At 35.7% G+C, this 18523-nt stretch overlaps 1 protein-coding gene across 7 annotated transcripts in view; it reads left to right on the top strand.

Moving 5' to 3' along the window:
- TSGA10 (testis specific 10) overlaps nt 1-18523 on the top strand; it is a 110601-nt gene that overhangs the window by 17298 nt on the left and 74780 nt on the right. For 6 of the 7 annotated variants that reach the window (XM_059942743.1, XM_059942739.1, XM_059942738.1 and 3 more), the window contains exons 3-6: nt 4761-4976; nt 12282-12347; nt 13372-13539; nt 14117-14272. In XM_059942743.1, the coding sequence (XP_059798726.1) occupies nt 13489-13539; nt 14117-14272 (207 nt within the window). In that variant the 5' untranslated portion in view covers nt 4761-4976; nt 12282-12347; nt 13372-13488. Of the gene's footprint in view, nt 1-4760; nt 4977-12281; nt 12348-13371; nt 13540-14116; nt 14273-18523 lie in introns of those variants that run through there. The other variant, XM_059942742.1, reaches the window with a different exon arrangement.

The raw sequence follows: 18523 nt of genomic DNA on the forward strand, positions 1-18523 counted from the left end.
AATGGAATCCTTACATGTAAATCTAACAAAATAAGTATGAACTCACATTCTGAAAACTACAAAATGCTAATAAAAGAAATCTAAGAAGATCTAAACAAATATTCAGGGATTGGAAGCCTCAACATAGTAAGATATCAATTCTCTCCAAATCTATATCCAAGTTTAATACAATTCCCATCAAAATCCCAGCAAAGAACAATTTTGAAAAAGACCAAAGTGGAGTCATTCTCCTTGATTTAAAAACTTAATATATAGCTACAGTAATCATGACTGTATGGTATTGCTAGAGGGACAGACATAGATCAGTGATACAGAATAGAGAATCCAGAAATAGCCTTACACGAATACAGCCAAATGATTTTTGACAGAGGTGCAAATGTAATCTGATGAAGAAAGGTAGTCTTTTCAACAAAATGTGCTGGAGCAATTGGATATCTTTTAGGAACAAAAATGAGCCTAGACCTAAGCCTCACACCTTATGCAAAAATCAACTCAGAATAGATCATAGATTTAAATGTAAAAAAACTATGAAACTTTTAAAAGGTAACATAGGAACAAATCTTCAGGACCTTGGGCTTGCTGAAGAGTTCTTAGACATGACAGCAAAAGTGTGATTCATAAAAGAAAAAATTGACAATTTGAATTTCATCAAGATTTAAGTCTTTTGCTTTGTGAAAGACCCTGTTAATAGGATGAAAAGATAAGCTACAACCCCTGTTTCTGTCAAAGGATTGGTATCTAGAACATGTGGAGAACTCTCACAACTCAACAGTAAAAAGCAAACAATCCAATTAGAAAATGAACAAAGGATATAAAGACATATTTCACAGAAGGATGTATTGTTGACAAATAAAAAGATGATCATCTTTTCTAAACATCAGGGAAATACAAATTAAGACCGTGATGAGATAACAATGCACACCGTTAAGAACAGTTAAAATAAAAAATAGTCATGATACCAAATGCTGGCAAGGATGAGGAGAAACTGGATCACTCATACATTCCTGGTGGGAATGGGGAATGGAACAGCTACTCTGGAAAATAGTTTAGTTCTTAAAAAACTAAACATACATTTACCATACAACCCAGCACTTGAACTCTTGGGAATTTATTCCAGAGAAATGAAAACTATGTCCACTCAAAAACCTGTATACAGTTATACAGTTGTTCGTAGCAGCTTTATTTGTTATAGCCCCAAACTGGAAACATCTAAAACTTCCCTTAATTGGTGAATTATTAAGCAAACCGTGGTAATCCATACCATGAAATATTATTCAGCAATAAGAAGGAATGAACTGTTGATCCACATAACAACTTAGATGTCAGGGGCACTGTGCTGAGTGAAAAAGCCACTGTCAAAAGATAACGTGGGCTTCCCTGGTGGCGCAGTGGTTGAGAATCTACCTGCTAATGCAGGGGACACGGGTTCGAGCCCTGGTCTGGGAAGAGCCCACATGCCGCGGAGCAACTAAACCCGTGAGCCACAACTACTGAGCCTGCGCGTCTGGAGCCTGTGCTCCGCAACAAGAGCGGCCGCGATAGTGAGAGACCCGCGCACCGCGATGAAGAGTGGCCCCCGCTTGCCACAACTAGAGAAAGCCCTCGCACAGAAACGAAGACCCAACACAGCCAAAAAATAATAAATAAATAAATTAATTAAAAAAAAAAAGATAACGTACTGTGATCTCTATCACATGATTCTATTTATGTAACTTTCTCAAAATGACAAAATTATTATCGAGATCAGTGGTTGCTAAGAGTTAAGGGTGGGGAGGGAAGGCTGTGACTATACAGGAGTAACGGGAGGGTGATCTTTGTGGTGATGGAATAGTTCTGTGTCTTATTGAGGTGGTAGTTACAGCAATTTACACATGACAAAATGGTATAGAACAATAGGCACACGTTGTACCAATGTCAAATCTCTGGGTTTGATATTTTACTGTAATTACTTAAGATGTAACTGTTTGAGGAAACTGGGTTAAAGGCACATGAACCTCTGTGCTACGTTTGCAACTTCCTGTGAACCTTTAGTTATTTCAAAATAAAAAGATTTTTTTTAATAAAAGCTACTTTTTGGGTACCTATTATCTGCCAAAAATTTTACTTGAACTTTTATATCTCTCTAACTACACCCTGAAAATTGTAGGTGTTCTCTCCATTTAACAGATGAAACTCAAGAAGCTTCCATTTATTTTTTTCTGAAGTCAGATGCATCTCTTAGGACCAAGAAAATATGGTAAATTGTCAGAGGTTAAGTGACTGGTGAGGAACTGCAGCAGGATTTAAACCTGTCTGCCTCAGTCCAAAGCCCACATCCTTTGTAACCTCCTCTTCTAAAGTACTTGTGTCTTGGAATTAAGTAAAAGTGGGGCTTGATGTCAAGATGAGGGAAGTGTTCATTTATTTATTTATAATGTATTTGTTTTATTCATTTAATAATTGAGCATCATGTGCTAGATATATAATAAATGATACAGAAATGAGAGGTATGTTGATACAGAAATTAGAGACATGATCCCGTTAAAGTCGCTTAGAACTTAGTGGAAGGGACAGGGAAACAAATGATTATAACACATCTTATAAAACACTAAGATAAAAATATATAAGAAGCTGTATGGGAGCCCAGAGAGGAAAAGCATGTAACCTCTTCTGGGGCAGTGGAAGGTTAGGAAACATTTTTAGCATGTTCTTGTTGCTCAGAGACGTGGCACTGTTGAAGCCATGAACAAAGACAAAAAGGTAGATAAATTGAAGTTTGTTTATCCCTATAGTTAAAAAAAAAAAATGCTAGTAATGAAAATAGGTAATAAGAGTGCGGGAAAGTAAAGAAACTTAGTGGAAGCATGGGTAAGAAGAGCAAACAGGAAATCATTGCACGGTTTCTGTACTAGTTGCTAGAGGTGAGCTGCAGATTGCTTTAAAATTACTAGAGGCAAAAGCAACAAGGAAATTGTAGTTAAGTAATTCAAAGTCCAAAGAATAAAAACAAACCAGGTATACAAAAGAAGCACATGTTTTCCTGAAATTGAGACCTGAGCGAAGTTTTCCCTGAGGATTCTTATAGAGAGGGTTCTGTGATATAGTATATAACATTTTCAATAAATTCCCTAACAGAGGTTTTAAAATGAGTTTAGCAAGATTGTTTCTTACAGCATGTCTAGAGCTTAGGTGTATATTGGAGTTGGTGGAGAGGGCTTGGACAGGGCAGTAGGCCTGGGACCACAAATGGTATTTGTTTATCTTATTCTCAGTGTAATGAAGCACCATAAGGCTACAGGAATTACTTCAAATTTGCATTTTCAAAGAATTTTTAGCTGTAGTTGGGAGAATGCCAAAAAAGAAGACAGTAAGAGGTATTGCTGAAATTCAGCCTGGTTGTGATAAAAGGCTCAACTAAAGAAATAAGTGCATTTACAGTTTGCCTTTTTGCTTTTTAAAAAATTCTTCAGGTTTTTTTTGTCTCCTGGTTTTGACAATTTAAACTCTTTTCCTGTAAATCTCACAAGTTAGTGTGCGTTACAAAATACCAAAGTGAGAGTTGGATTAAAATAATGGCTTTTATTGTGCTTCTTGAGTATAATAAATGTCATCGTGGTATAGTTAGTTATATATAATTCATGACCTTTTGTCATTGTGGTATAGTTAGTTATATATAATTCATGACCTTTAGGATATTTCCTTATACAGTGACAAATAATAAAGTTTATATTTTTAAAGAAAACTTTGTTGATTTTGATGGTTTGGAAAGAGCTCTCTCTAGTTACTTGAAAAGGACAAGGTTACAGCAAAAATAATGTTAGAACTAAGAATAATGTTACATAAGGGATTTAGCAATTTTAGATGCTCTTTAAAGACCAAGACTGTTTTTTCCTTCTGTCTTTTCATGTCTTGCACACACAGTGCCTTGAATATAGTAGGTGCTCGATAAATATTTGTTAAATATACAGTGAGAGACAGATCCTGTGGAAAAGGACTTTGTGCCACCCCTTTATCTCAGATATTTCTCTTACGGCACTTAACATACTGTATATGTATTTTCACAAGTAAACAATACATTCTCTGAGGCAGATAGCTAACCTATCTTTGTATCTTTTGAATTTAACATAGTTCTTGACATATTATCATTATTCAATGGGTCTAACATATTTTTTTTCCTTTAAAGGCATTTGGATACCTTCGTGATAGAAAAGGACCTTTTCTTCATCCATTGATGGTTTGATTAGTGGGCTGGGAAAGAAAGCTGTGGTCCTTCACATTAGTCAGCAAATACTTGATTGATTTGGTATTTAGCTTAGTCAAGTAAGTTACCGATATGTTCAAAAGGACTTCTCTAAAGATAGTTAACATATTTTGATGACAGTAGTTATAAACTTAATTCTAAAGAATGCCTAATTGATGATATTAATTATTAAAATTAAATAATTTCAAGACTGGTTTCTTTTCTGCAGATATAAATATTTGGCAATTTTTCTAATAGTTTTGTTAAATATCAACACTAAGTGGGGTTTTTTTGTTATTAAGCTGTAAATTGTTTTGAGAATTATAGCTATAAACCTTTAAATTTTCACTTAGTATATTTTTTTTCAGATAGGTAATACAGTCACATGGTACAAAATTCAGAAAGTAAAAAAAGATATATAGTTAAGTCTCCTTGCCAGGGAAGCAAGCCTCCCTTCCTGAATCCAGTCACCTAGTTTTTCTCCTCAGAGGGAAGCTAAGGAAATAATTTAATGTGATTATTTTCTTTCTACTTATAACAGATTGAAGATCTCAAACAGACAAATCATGGCTTGGAAGAATATGTTAGGAAACTCTTGGATAGTAAGGAGGTGGTAAGCAGTCAAGTAGAGGATTTAACCAGCCACAATGAGCATCTTTGTCAAGAATTGATTAAAATTGACCAACTAGCAGAGCAACTAGAAAAAGAGAAAAAGTTTGTGGTGGATACTGCCGAGAAGGAACTTGAAGAAGCAAAGGTATTAGATTTATCACTGATCAGGTTTTTTTTTTTTTAATTGAGGTATAATTGACAAATAACATTATATTAGTTTCAGGTGTACAACATAATGATTCACTATTTGTATGTATTGTGAAATGATCACCACAACAAGTCTAGGTAACATCCAACTACTGATCAGGATTTTAATTCTACTTTAAACATCATGTAGTTATTAATGCAGTGGAAAAAGTGGCATTCTCATTTACATCATTTGAAAGTTTTTTAGATTTGACATTGTAATTAAATGTCTATTCTAAGGATTAAATTGTTTTGTGTCTCACATTTTATTTCTTTTAAAAATTTTTACTCAAAAATTTTCCTAAGTAATATATAGTCATAGTGAAAACTCAAAGCAATGGGAGTGTTCTGTATATAGAACATTTCTCTTTCTCCCTAATCCTTTTTTCTGCTGCAGAGGTATCTACCAACAAGTATATATATATATATATATATATATATATATATACATATATATTTCCATTCTTCTTTTCTGTTTTCACACATACACAATTTATTTCACACTTTAAAAAAAGGTGTTTTTTTTTTAACCTAAGGTTTAAATTTCTATGTAGTCAAATTTGTCAATCTTTACTGAATTCTGAGTTTTGATCTTTTATTTTTTTGAGGTCCCACCCCCTTCTAAAACATTTGAATGAGACTTCCCTGGTGGCGCAGTGGTTAAGAATCTGCCTGCCAGTACAGGGGACACAGGTTCGATCCCTGGTCCAGGAAGATCCCACATGCCGTGGAGCAATTAATCCCATGCACCACAACTACTGAGCCTGCGCTCTAGAGCCTGCGAGCCACAACTACTGAGCCCGCGTGCCACAACTACTGAAGCCCTCAGGCCTAGAGCCCGTGCTCTGCAACAAGAGAAGCCACTGCAATGAGAAGCCCACACACCGCAACCAAGAGTAGGCCCTGCTCACCGCGACTAGAGAAAGCCCGTGCGCAGCAACAAAGACCCAATGCAGCCAAAATAAAATAAATAAAAATTAAAAAAAAAAATTTGAATAGACTTTATTATTTTAGAGCAGTTTTAGGTTCATAACAATGTGAAGCAGAAGGTAACAGAGATTTCCCATATACTCCCTGCCCCCACACATGCCTAGTCTCCCCCATTATCCGCAATCCCCCACCAAAGTGGTACATTTGTTACATTTTATGATAAAGAATTGACATTGGGGCTTCCCTGGTGGCGCAGTGGTTGAGAATCTGCCTGCTAATGCAGGGGACACGGGTTTGAGCCCTGGTTTGGGAAGATCCCACGTGCCGCGAAGCAACTAGGCCTGTGAGCCACAACTACTGAGCCTGCACATCTGGAGCCTGTGCTCCGCAACAAGAGAGGCCACGATAGTGAGAGGCCCGCGCACCACGATGAAGAGTGGCCCCCGCTTGCCGCAACTAGAGAAAGCCCTAGCACAGAAACGAAGACCCAACATAGCAATCAATCAATCAATCAATCAATTAAAAAAATCTTTAAAAAAATAAAAAAAAGAATTGACATATTGGGACTTCTCCAGTGGCACAGTGGTTAAGAATCTGCCTGCCAATGCAGGGGACATGGGTTCAAGCCCTGGTCTGGGAAGATCCCACATGTCATGGAGTAACTAAGCCCGTGCGCCACAGCTACTGGGCCTGCACTCTGGAGCCTGAAAGCCACAACTGCTGAGCCCATGTGCCACAACTACTGAAGCCTGTGTGCCTAGAGTCCGTGCTCCACAACAAGAGAAGCCACCACAATGAGAAGCCCGCACACCGCAATGAAGAGTAGCCCCCGCTCGCCACAACTAGAGAAAGCCCGTGCATAGCAACGAAGACCCAACACAGCCAAAAATAAATAAGTAGATAAATAAATTTATTAAAAAAAATAAAGAATTGACATATCATGATCACCCAGAGTCCATAGTTTACATTAGGGTTCACTCTTGGTGTTGTACCTGCTATGGATTTGAACAAATGTAAAATGACATGTATCTACCATTATAGTATCAAACAGAGTAATTTCACTGCCCTAAAAACCCTCTATCTCCACCTAGTTTTGATCCTTGTTTAGGAAGGCCTTCTCACCTCAAGAACTACAAGAATATTTTCTACAGTTTTCTTTTAAGACTTCTTAATATGTATATTTAAAGTTTTAATCCTTCTGGAATTTCTTTTTGTTCTAGTATGAGGTATGGTTGAATAGTCCTTTCTTCAGTCACTGATATAAAGTGCCATTTTAACAGCTACTGAATTCTTATATGTGCATGGATATGTTTCTGGACGATTTGGTTTCACTGATTCATTTGCCATCTTCTATGCCACTACCATATTATTTTAATAACTATAGCTTTATGATATTTTGATAAACATTTTATTTCTGGATTAAATTTTAGTACCCTACCATGACCTTTAGAAACTAGGAATTTAAACAGTACTATAAAATGAAGACAGTTTGATTTCTCATTGTTGTCTAATGGCTTACAGGCAAGACACATGGTATATCTGAAAGCCAGAAAACAACCTGTTGAATTTTTAAGTGATAACATGTGCTTATTCATCTTGATTTTATTAATCACCAAATTAGTAAATTGTGTCTATAAGACGGTAGTTTCCCAAAGCTAATTGTTGTTACATGTTATTTCATACACATCCTTTTAGTATACTCTTGGTAGCATATAACAAAGCATATGGTACTCTTGGTAGCATATGATAAAGCACTTAATTAAATAAATGATCAGGCTGTAAACATAAGTGTTATTGAAGGCATTATTTGTTACAGTAATTTGAAATCTAAGAGCCTAGTTAATGAACACTAGGATGGTATTTGTTTACATGCAGTAGCCTCACTTATTTAGAGTGTGTAAAGGATAAGTCTGTATTAGTGAAAATACTGAATAATGGAATATTTAAATACATGAAGTTTATTACTTTAATAGAAGGGCACAATCTTCTTGAACGATGTTGCCTGGAGGAGGTCCTTAGGAGAACTATTTGAGAGAGTAGATAAGAATGATTTGTTTTTAACTTGAAAATTATTTATCTTGTAATAGTTGCTACCAAAGTATTTGAAGGATATTTAAAAGTAACTATTTTAAACATTCTCAACAAACTTTTTTGTTTGTATTGTTTCTTTTTTAATAATAGTTATCGTTCATTCACAGTTTAATGGTAAATTGAGTTCAGCCTTAATTATAAAAATTGTCAAAAAGCACTGGATTGATGTTTTATTATGTCTTTCTTGTTTTCTTCTTCAAATTTAAAATTAATGGCACTCCTTCCCAGACTGTGGGAAGCCTAGTTGGCCAAATTCCCATAAAGAGAATGCCTGGTTTAGAAGTCATCAATTTTACAGGGTTGTTAGGGTCTGTGTTCTAGAGAGAGAGCGAGTACTCTTTGAGGGTGAATCCTCTGCTATCAAAAGGAAGAATTTCAGGAATGCAGAACATCTAAAATAAAAGAGCTAGGATTTACCTAAAACTGAAAATATTAAATTCATAGATGGAAATTCTGCCTAGCTCAGAAAAGAGTGTTTCTAGGAAATAGATATCCATATATGTATGATGTGGAATGTTTGGTGTATTCGAGAATTGGAAAGCTATTTGTAGAAGAGGTGGACTGTAGTCTTAGGGTAGAGATAACATTGCTGATGCAGGGAAAACATTGGAAAGTTAATAAAGAGAGGGCAAAATGGAAATAGGTCCTTTGTGTTGGTAAAATGCCCTGAAATGAAAACACCAACCTCAATAAGGGAATGTTCCAGGTAGAATGGGGATTAGAAAGATGCATGAAAGGTGCTGGGAATGTGAATACCAGTTGTTGAATGTGAATATCAGCGTGATGTTATTATCATGAAGTCATTGGATGTACGGTTTGGGCATCCAGTCATTGGGGAGAGATTCCTTGTCTGATTTGTGAGATGAGACTTGAAACAAGAGAATTTCTAATTTGAGAGCTGAGAATGTTTGGGTCCCTGTACTATTTGAGATGATTCTTTAGATATATGGGGGTAGAGTCTGAGGCTAAAACTACTGTTTGTCTAGAATTGAGATAGTATTAGATTTATTTACTCAGAAGAGTTTACTTTTAGTCATGTTTTTAAAGTCCACTGAGTAACTTCTTTCATCATTCATTCCGTGAAAATGTTTTGAGTATTTACTATGGTATTATCTATCACTATGTAACAAGTTACCCCTAAATCTTGACTTCAGACAACAGACACTTATATCTCACAGTTTTAAGTGCAGCTTAGCTAAGTAGTTCTAGTTCATGGTTTCTCAGGAAATTGTAATCAAGGTGATGGCCAGGCTGCAGTCATGGCTTGATTGGTACTGGAGGATTTGCTTTTAAGAGGACTTATTCAGATGACTCTTGGCTTTTGACAGGAAGCTTAGTTCCTTGACATGTGAACCTCTCCCTAGGTTGTTTGATATATTCTTTTTTTAAAAAATATAAGTTTATTTATTTATTTACTTTTGTTTGCGTTGGGTCTTCATTGCTGCACGTGGGCTTTCTCTAGTTGTGGTGAGCAGGGGCTACTCTTCATTGCGGTGCATGGGCTTCTCATTGAGGTGGTTTCTCTTGTGGAGCACAGGCTCTAGGCACGTGGGCTTCAGTAGTTGTGGCACGTGGGCTCAGTAGTTGTGGTTCTCAGGCTCTAGAGTGTAGGCTCAGTAGTTGTAGCTCGTGGGCTCTAGAGTGCAGGCTCAGTAGTTGTAGTGCACGGGCTTCAGTAGTTGTGGCACGTGGGCTCAGTAGTTGTGGCTCGCAGGCTGTAGAGCGCAGGCTCAGTAGTTGTGGCGCACGGGCTTAGTTGCTTAGTTTGAGCCAGACCAGGGCTCAAACCTGTGTCCCCTGCATTGGCAGGCAGATTCTTAACCACTGCGCCACCAGGGAAGTCCCTTGATATATTCTTTATGGCAGCTGGCTTCCCATTGGAGCCAATGATCCAAAAGAGACAACAAGGAAGAATTTCCAGTGCCTGTTATGATCCAGTCTCAAGAGTTACATACTGTCACTTCCACCACATCCTGTTCTTTAGAAGTGAGTCACTAAGTATAGACCACACTTAAGGGGGAGAGAAATTAAGCTCCATCTTTTGAAGGAAAGAGTATCAGAATTTTGGGACATATTTTAAAGCTCCCACAACCGTAAGCCTTCTTTGATCTTCTTGAGTTGTGATCATTCATGACTTAATGCAGTGTTTCCCAGATTACTGAACACAAGTTTGTGAAATATGAAGAAACAGAATTGCAATTTTACCATTACTAGTTTCTTCATACAGTTTATATTTTTAATTAACATGGGACCGTTATTGGACTGGATCTCTGGTAGCTCTTGTCATTACTGTTACTTTGTATGTGATTCGGTCAAAAATGCTTCAGAACCTACCATGAGGAAGACAAGGCGTAAAACCTGTATCGGTTTCTGACCTATGCCCCCAACCACGCATGCTTATTCCCTCTCTCTCTCCCTGATTCATTTTTCTCTAGCACTTTCCTACTACTTTCCTCCTCCTTCCCTCTGCTGGAGCCACACTGACCTCCTTACTATTCCTTGGAATTTAGCATACAATCTTTTGCCTTTTGCTATAGCTGAATGTTCTGCCTGGAATATTCTTCTCCCGAATTTTTACATGGTTGACTCCCTCACTGAGGACTTCTCTGATCACCCCCTTTAAAATTCCAGCCTATTCCTTCATAAACACTCCCAATATTCTTAAGGATATTGCTCTTTTTTTCTAATGTAGTATGTAATTTATTCGTTAGGTTTATTTTTTGTTGTCTATCCAGCTGGAATGTAAGGTGTCCAAAGGCAAGGGGATCTTTGTCTATTTTATTCCCTTTTTAAAAATTTAAGTATAGAACAGATGTGAGTGCTCATTATATATTTTTGAATGACACAATGACTGTCTGATATATACTTTACCTATTATCTTTTATTTTTCTCTTTTCAACGAGAATGTAAGCTCCATGAGGGTAGAGGTTTCTGTCTGTTTTATTCACTGCTATAGCCAGCATATAACACAATGTCAGACACATAGTAGACCCTCATTAAACAATTGTCAAATAAATGAAAACACTGGGCTGGCATCTTTTCATTTGGGCCAGTTATAAGTTTGTTTTTCCGAGTGGAATAAGCATTAATTTTTTTATCATTATAAAAGTAATACATATTTTTTTAAATAGAAGAGTATAATGAAGAAAATAATATGTACTGTAATCACATCTTGCTATACCTAGACATAATCTATCTTGCTCAATTTACTTATTGGTTATGTTCCATCTGTATCTAGGATATGTGTGTATAAATTTATTTTTTACAAGAATGTGTCTTACTAGATAAAATTTTCAGCAGTGTGAGTTTTTATACTTAATATATATGGACATCTTTGCACATAATTCAGTATAGATCCTTTTTTTTTTTTAGTGTCTACATAGTAGTACACATTAAAGCATTGAAAAATTATCAAACTTATCCAAAACTATATATAACCTTATCCAAACTGTATGTAAGTTATATTCCATACCATAACACCCCTTAGTATTTCATAAACTAAAATATAACTGCCAGAGAAATCTTAGAACTTTGGTCTAAAGAACAAATGAGAAGCAATAATTGCAGAAAATTCAAATTTAAAATATAACAGGAGACATTTTTGATTAGAATAACAAGGGGGTGGTTTACGAATTGAGAAATAAATCCATTAAACTAATATGCCAACATTTAACAAAGAGATTTACAGCTTTACATAAAAACATAGTCACTCTCCTCCAGGAACGTACAATCTATACACAGACTAGATATATGATTGCAGGTGGCTATACTGTAAGACTTTTAAGGCAATGTTATAATAAAACTGATACAAAAAGTATTTTGTGGGTTGGATTGAACTAAACTATTAAAAGAATTCAGAGGAAAGAGCAATCATTTCTGACTATGGTGACTTGGGAAAACTTATTCTCGTCATTCTTTTGACTCTTCCCTGTTATCATCTTCAGAATTATAATTAGTATTAATAGTTTGTTCCAGTTTATGGGGAGTAATTTGACAAAATAAAATCAATTAGTATTTTATACAAAACATTAGACAATTTAAAGGAACTGCTTCATTTCATTCTAGGTTCTTTTACCATCAAAAGCAGGTAAACATAAGAGTGGATTATCTTTTCTTTCATAAAGTATTCACTGTCTGCATGTTTTTATTTTTAAGTGGCTTCTGTTTTTGATGCTCTTTTTCCAGTGAAATCAGTTTAAATATTTTACACCTAAATAACAATTTTTTCTGGCTTGTTTTTCAGATTGAACTCATTTGCCAGCAAAATAATATAATAGTATTGGAAGATACAATAAAAAGGCTCAGATCTGTAAGTACATTTTTCATAAATACATATTAAAGAATCATTTTTATTCTGTTAGTAGGACAGCAAAAATTGTACATATGTTTTGGCTCTCATGCATTTTGTGAACAATAAAAAATGTTTGTTTTCTAAAATCAGTACTCTCTGCCTGATGCTTAGGGGTACTCCCATCCGTAAGAGCGATGCTATTCTTGCTCTATTTCATCATTACTCCTTTCTTTCCTAGAGCTGGAGAGAACTTTTGGTTGGTTTTATTAATGCTCTTAGCTGTTACTTGATTAAAATGACGGCTGTGAGTAATTTAATTCTCAAAATGTAAAATGTATTTGTGTACACATATATTCCTCTTAATAATAAATATTTTTAAGTCAAATGTTACTTAGTTCTGAGTAATATGTTCTCTTTAACAATGTGAAATGAAAATTGCTCTGATTAGACATTTTAGTGTTATCGTTTAAAATATTTGAAACATCCTCTCTAAAATATCTGTACTTTTTCCCCAATAAAGTATTGGTAAAATAAGTGTTGTAAAACAAATGTTTCTAAATATATTAAAGTGAATGGAAATGCACTTGAAAGTATATACAAGTATAGAATATCCAGCATTCATTTAATTTATTCATTCATTGAACGATTATTGAACAAAACTTGAACGCTATGAACAGATGCTTTAATAGTAGCATACAGGTTTCTCTAAGCAAATTAATTCCATTTCTAGGATTTGTTACTAGATCTGATACAAGAAACAATTCTGGCCTCTCTGAAATTTCTTTACTATTTTTTCTTCAAAGTTATTGAGTAAATGTAGGGACATTTTCAGTGAAATAAAAATACATTACATTCAGAAATGCTGGAAAAGAAAGGTATCTAACTGCTTTTGAAAAAGTATTGATGAATTATTATTTTTTGAATTATTTTCAAAATACCAAATTTATTATTTTAAGGATCCTGTTTGCTTTCAACTTTCATTTAGAAAATGATGCTATAGTTTAGCTTGAAATAATGGCCTAATTTTTTCCTCCTTGGCAAGATAATTTTAGAGACTGAAAAAGCACAAAATAAATCTCCTTCCAGACTTGATTCCTTTGTCAAAACTTTAGAAGCAGACAGAGAATACTACAAGAGAGAAGCTCAAAATTTGAGAAAGATGATCAGAAGTAGATCTAAAAGCCCAAGACGCCCTTCTCCATCTTCCCGGGTAGGTTTTGGAAACTTGTAAATATTTTGGAGTTTGTTGCTCAGTGACTTTTATTCTTTGATTTATCTAATCTGGAAATAATTCCTTTTAATTTGGCATGAATTGGTGTACCAAGGAGGATGAGAGACAGAGCTCTCTTTGATAGCACAGTGGACCGTTGAAATTGGCCTTTATCCCCAGCATTAGTAGTGGTTGGGGGTAATCATACAAATGTGGAGCAATTTGGGATGAAGTTGTTTAAAAGAGAGGCGATTTTTAAACTTTTTTCATCATTTCATTATATTGTCATATTTGCTTAACTAGAGATCGTGTGCTCCCATCAGTAGCACCTTTCTATCAGTAACACATGTCAAAGAATAATTTCAGATTTCTTTTTAAAAAAATTTTATTGAAGTATAGTTGATTTACAATGTTCTGTTTAATTTCTGCTGTATAGCAAAGTGACTCAGTTATACATATGTATATTCTTTTTCATATTCTTTTCCATTTTGGTTTATCACAGGATATTGAATATAGTTCCCTGTGCTCTACAGAAGGACCTTGTTGTTTATTCAGATTTCTTATGTAATAATTGTAGGGTACAAACTGTGATGTAGAGCTTTTGAAGACAACAAGAGACCGTGAAGAACTCAAATGCATGCTGGAAAAATATGAGCGTCATTTGGCAGAAATTCAGGGTAATGTCAAGGTTCTCACATCTGAGAGAGACAAGACCTTTCTTCTGTATGAGCAGGTAAACATTTATAAGTGAACAAAATACGTAAATACTAACATTCAATTCTAGAGATAGGTAATTCTTTAAGTTCTATGAGAATGCTTAAATCTGTCAATCAAATTTATCTAACATTTGGGAATTGCCTTTGTTCTTATGATATTCTGAATGAAATGTGATGAATTTGTGTATGTGTACACACACACACACACACACACACACACACACACACGTTATCCCCATATCCGAAAAAGCTCATATACATGCATAGAAATAGTCTGATTTTTGGAATAAGAAATGGGGAAAGTGTTAAATGATAGGGTGTGGTGAGTTCAAGGTAAAAAATTTGGACTTGGGGGTGAAAAAATACAAACACATCACTTTGATGTACTGTCAATCACTTTAGGAATTGCCGTATAATTTAATTTAGAGAGTAAAATCAGTTTGTAGTTTATCTCTATTTTTAGCTTAAGATTATATAACCCTTATTAATCAAATGGCTTCTTGACTCAACAAATAATAAACCCCATATATCACCAATATAATTTAGTTTTAAAATATCAAATTTTATTAAGAATTACAGCTACTAAGTGCAGGGTTCTGGGCTTGCTACTCTAAAAGATAGAAAAAATAAGCCAGACACTGTTTTCTATGTTTGCAATATAGTTGGGGAGATAAAATATATTGTCTTGTATTTACTTTTTGTTACTTTAGCGTAAGTAGTCTAGAAGATATTGTAAGAAATAAAAGAGGTGAGTACTTTTAGTTATGGTTATCAAGATCTTTGCTAGACGATGTGGAGTTTGAGTCCTGAAGGATGAATGGGGTTTCTTTTATCTTGAAAGGGGTAAGAAAGGACATTCCAGACTAAAGGAATGGTATGAAGCAACGGATAAAGGTGGGAAAGTCAGTACATAAATGGATCAGTTTATGACTAGAATAAAAGTATATGTCAGTGGAGTAAGGGCTTGAGAGGTAGACTAGACTAGAGCAGGAGTCTGAAAACATTTTCTGTAAAGGCCCAGATAAGAAGTAGCTTGGGCTTTGCAGGCCATGTGACTTCTGACACCGCTATTCAACTCTGTTGTTGTAGTGTGAAAGCAGCTATAGATAATATACAAATGAATGAGTTTGGCTGTGTTCCAGTATAATTTATTTATGAACACTGAAATTTGAGTTTCATATTCTTTTTACCTGTTGTGAAATATTCATCTTGTTTTGATTTTTTTTAACCATTTAAAAATATAAAAAACATTTTCAGCTTACAGAGTTACAAAAATAGGAGGCAGGCTGGATTTGGCCTGTGAACTATATATAGTTTGCCAATTTCTAGACTACATGGTAGAAGCTGTTCAGTGGGCCCTATAAGAGGTTTATACTTTGCTTTCTTATAAGCAATGGACATTCTGTTTTTTTTTTTTTTTTTTTAAGTGGAAGAAATATGATGAAAGCTACATTTTTACAATTTTAATCTGGTAACAATTCTTTATTATCTCTATGTAATCTTTCTATGTTATCATCTTATATAACAATTTCTCCTTCAGGAGAATTGGAGGAGGGGGAAACCATAGACTTTTTTTTTAAAATTAATTTATTTATTTGTTTATATTTTTGGCTGCATTGGGTCTTTGTTGCTGAGCATGGGCTTTCTCTAGTTGCGGTGAGCAGGAGCTACTCTTCATTGCAGTGTGCGGGCTTCTCATTGCTGTGGCTTCTCTTGTTGCTGAGCACAGGCTCTAGGCACGCGGGCTTCAGTACTTGTGGCATGCAGGCTCAGTAGTTGTGGTCCACGGGCTTAGTTGCTCTGCGGCATGTGGGATCTTCCCGGACCAGGGCTCAAACCCGTGTCGCCTGCATCGGCAGGCGGATTCTTAACCACTGCACCACCAGGGAAGTCCCCATGGATTCTTTAGAAGGCTGTTAACAGTAGTCCATGCATGAAGCATTAAGGGACTAATCTAGGGTGCTATCAGTGGAAATAAAGATAGGGACAGATGCAAAAGACACTGAAAAGGAAGACTTAACAAAATTTGATTTTAGCACAAAGGAGGGACAAATGGAGATCACTGAAGTTCTGTTTTGAATGACTGAAGAATTGTGGTAATAGAAAAAGAAACAGGAAAGTCATCGGTGATTTGAGGGAAAAGATGTGTTTGGTTTCAGAGAGATAGAGTAAGATGATGGTGGTACATCAGGTAGTAACTGCCATCAGGCAGTAAGAAATGTGGGACTGGAGTGGGGAGAGAGGCAAGAGCTGAGTATGTAGATTGAGAAGTCATTTGTTTTGAGCCTTCAGAATGGATGAAGTTTCTGAATGAGAAAGCTATAAATAGAGGAACAGAGAAGTCAAGATGGAATCTTGGGAAGTTTTATTCAATTGGTCGAGGAACCTTTGAAAGAGATAAAGAAGACAGGAATCTAGGGCAGAACAGTGTTATACGCCCAAGGAAGGAAGGAATCTCAAGGAGAGTGTTGAAGGCAATGGCAAGTGTTGCCGAAATATCAAGAACAGGAACTGAGAAGAGGCCATTGGATTTGGTGAGGTCATTACGTTAAATTCTGCAGAGTGGTGGGTGTGGGAGCCAGGTTAGATTGGGGAGAGAGAGTGGGAGGTAAGGAACAGGCAAGATGTACAATCCATGGCACTTAAAAAAAAAAAAAGCCTGTCAAAGGAAAAAGAGACATTTGATGGTAAATGGGGCAGCAGGATTTAGTGACAGTTTTTCAAGATATGGGAGTCATGTGCATGGTTGAAGAAGCAGAGAAAGAGCCAGTGGAGAGGGTGGTATTCAAAAAAAAGTAGGATGTGAAACAAAAGTAGGATTCAAAAAGTAGGATATGAAATCATCTGTAGATATGGAATAGATTTGGAACCCGAGGATGGTTGTTGAACAAGTGTGTAAAGAGTTTGTTGGGTTGTCAGTAAGGATTGATGGGCCTTTCTGTCAGGGTAAAAGTAGCCAGGACATGGAAATGGCATATGCATTTTGGACAGAAAGACTGGAACACTATGATATTTTTTAAACCAGTATTCTACCTGAATTGTGCTGAATTCAAATTTATCACAAAATGGATGGAGTAAACCCACAGCCAACATCGTTCTCAGTGGTGAAAAACTGAAACCATTTCCTCTCAGATCAGGAACAAGACAAGGTTGCCCACCCCCACCACTATTTTTCAACATAGTTTTGGAAGTTTTAGCCACGGCAGTCAGAGAAGAAAAAGAAATAAAAGGAATCCAAATTGGAAAAGAAGAAGTAAAACTGTCACTGTTTGCAGATGACATGATACTATACGTAGAGAATCCTAAAGATGCTACCAGAAAACTACTAGAGCTAATCAATGAATTTGGTAAAGTAGCAGGATACACAATTAATACACAGAAATCTCTTGCATTCCTATACACTAATGATGAAAAATCTGAAAGAGAAATTAAGGAAACACTCCCATTTACCATTGCACCAAAAAGATAAAATACCTAGGAATAAACCTACCTAAGGAGACAAAAGACCTGTATGCAGAAAACTGTAAGACACTAATGAAAGAAATTAAAGATGATACAAATAGATGGAGAGATATACCATGTTCTTGGATTGGAAGAATCAGCATTGTGAAAATGACTATACTACCCAAAGCAATCTACAGATTCGGTGCAATCCCTATCAAACTACCAATGGCATTTTTCACAGAACTAGAACAAAAAATTTCACAATTTGTATGGAAACACAAAAGACAATAGCTAAAGCAATCTTGAGAAAGAAAAACGGAGCTGGAGGAGTCAGGCTCCCGGACTTCAGACTATACTACAAAGCTACAGTAATCGACAGTATGGTACTGGCACAAAACAGAAATATAGATCAATGGAACAGGATAGAAAGCCCAGAGATAAACCCACACACATAGGGTCACCTTATCTTTGATAAAGGAGACAAGACTATACAGTGGAGAAAAGACAGCCTCTTCAATAAGTGGTGCTGGGAAAACTGGACAGCTACATGTAAAAGAATGAAATTGGAACAATTCCTGAAACCGTACACAAAAATAAACTCAAAATGGATTAAAGGCCTAAATGTAACTCCAGACATTATAATACTCTTAGAGGAAAACATAGGCAGAACACTCTATGACATAAATCACAGCAAGATCCTTTTTGACCCACATCCTAGAGAAATGGAAATAAAATAAAAGTAAACAAATGGCACCTAATGAAGGTTTTGCACAGCAAAGGAAACCATAAACAAGATGAAAAGACAACTCTCAGAATGGGAGAGA

The sequence above is a fragment of the Balaenoptera ricei genome, chromosome 13 (genome assembly GCF_028023285.1).
Source record: "Balaenoptera ricei isolate mBalRic1 chromosome 13, mBalRic1.hap2, whole genome shotgun sequence".
Taxonomy (NCBI): Eukaryota; Metazoa; Chordata; class Mammalia; order Artiodactyla; family Balaenopteridae; genus Balaenoptera; species Balaenoptera ricei.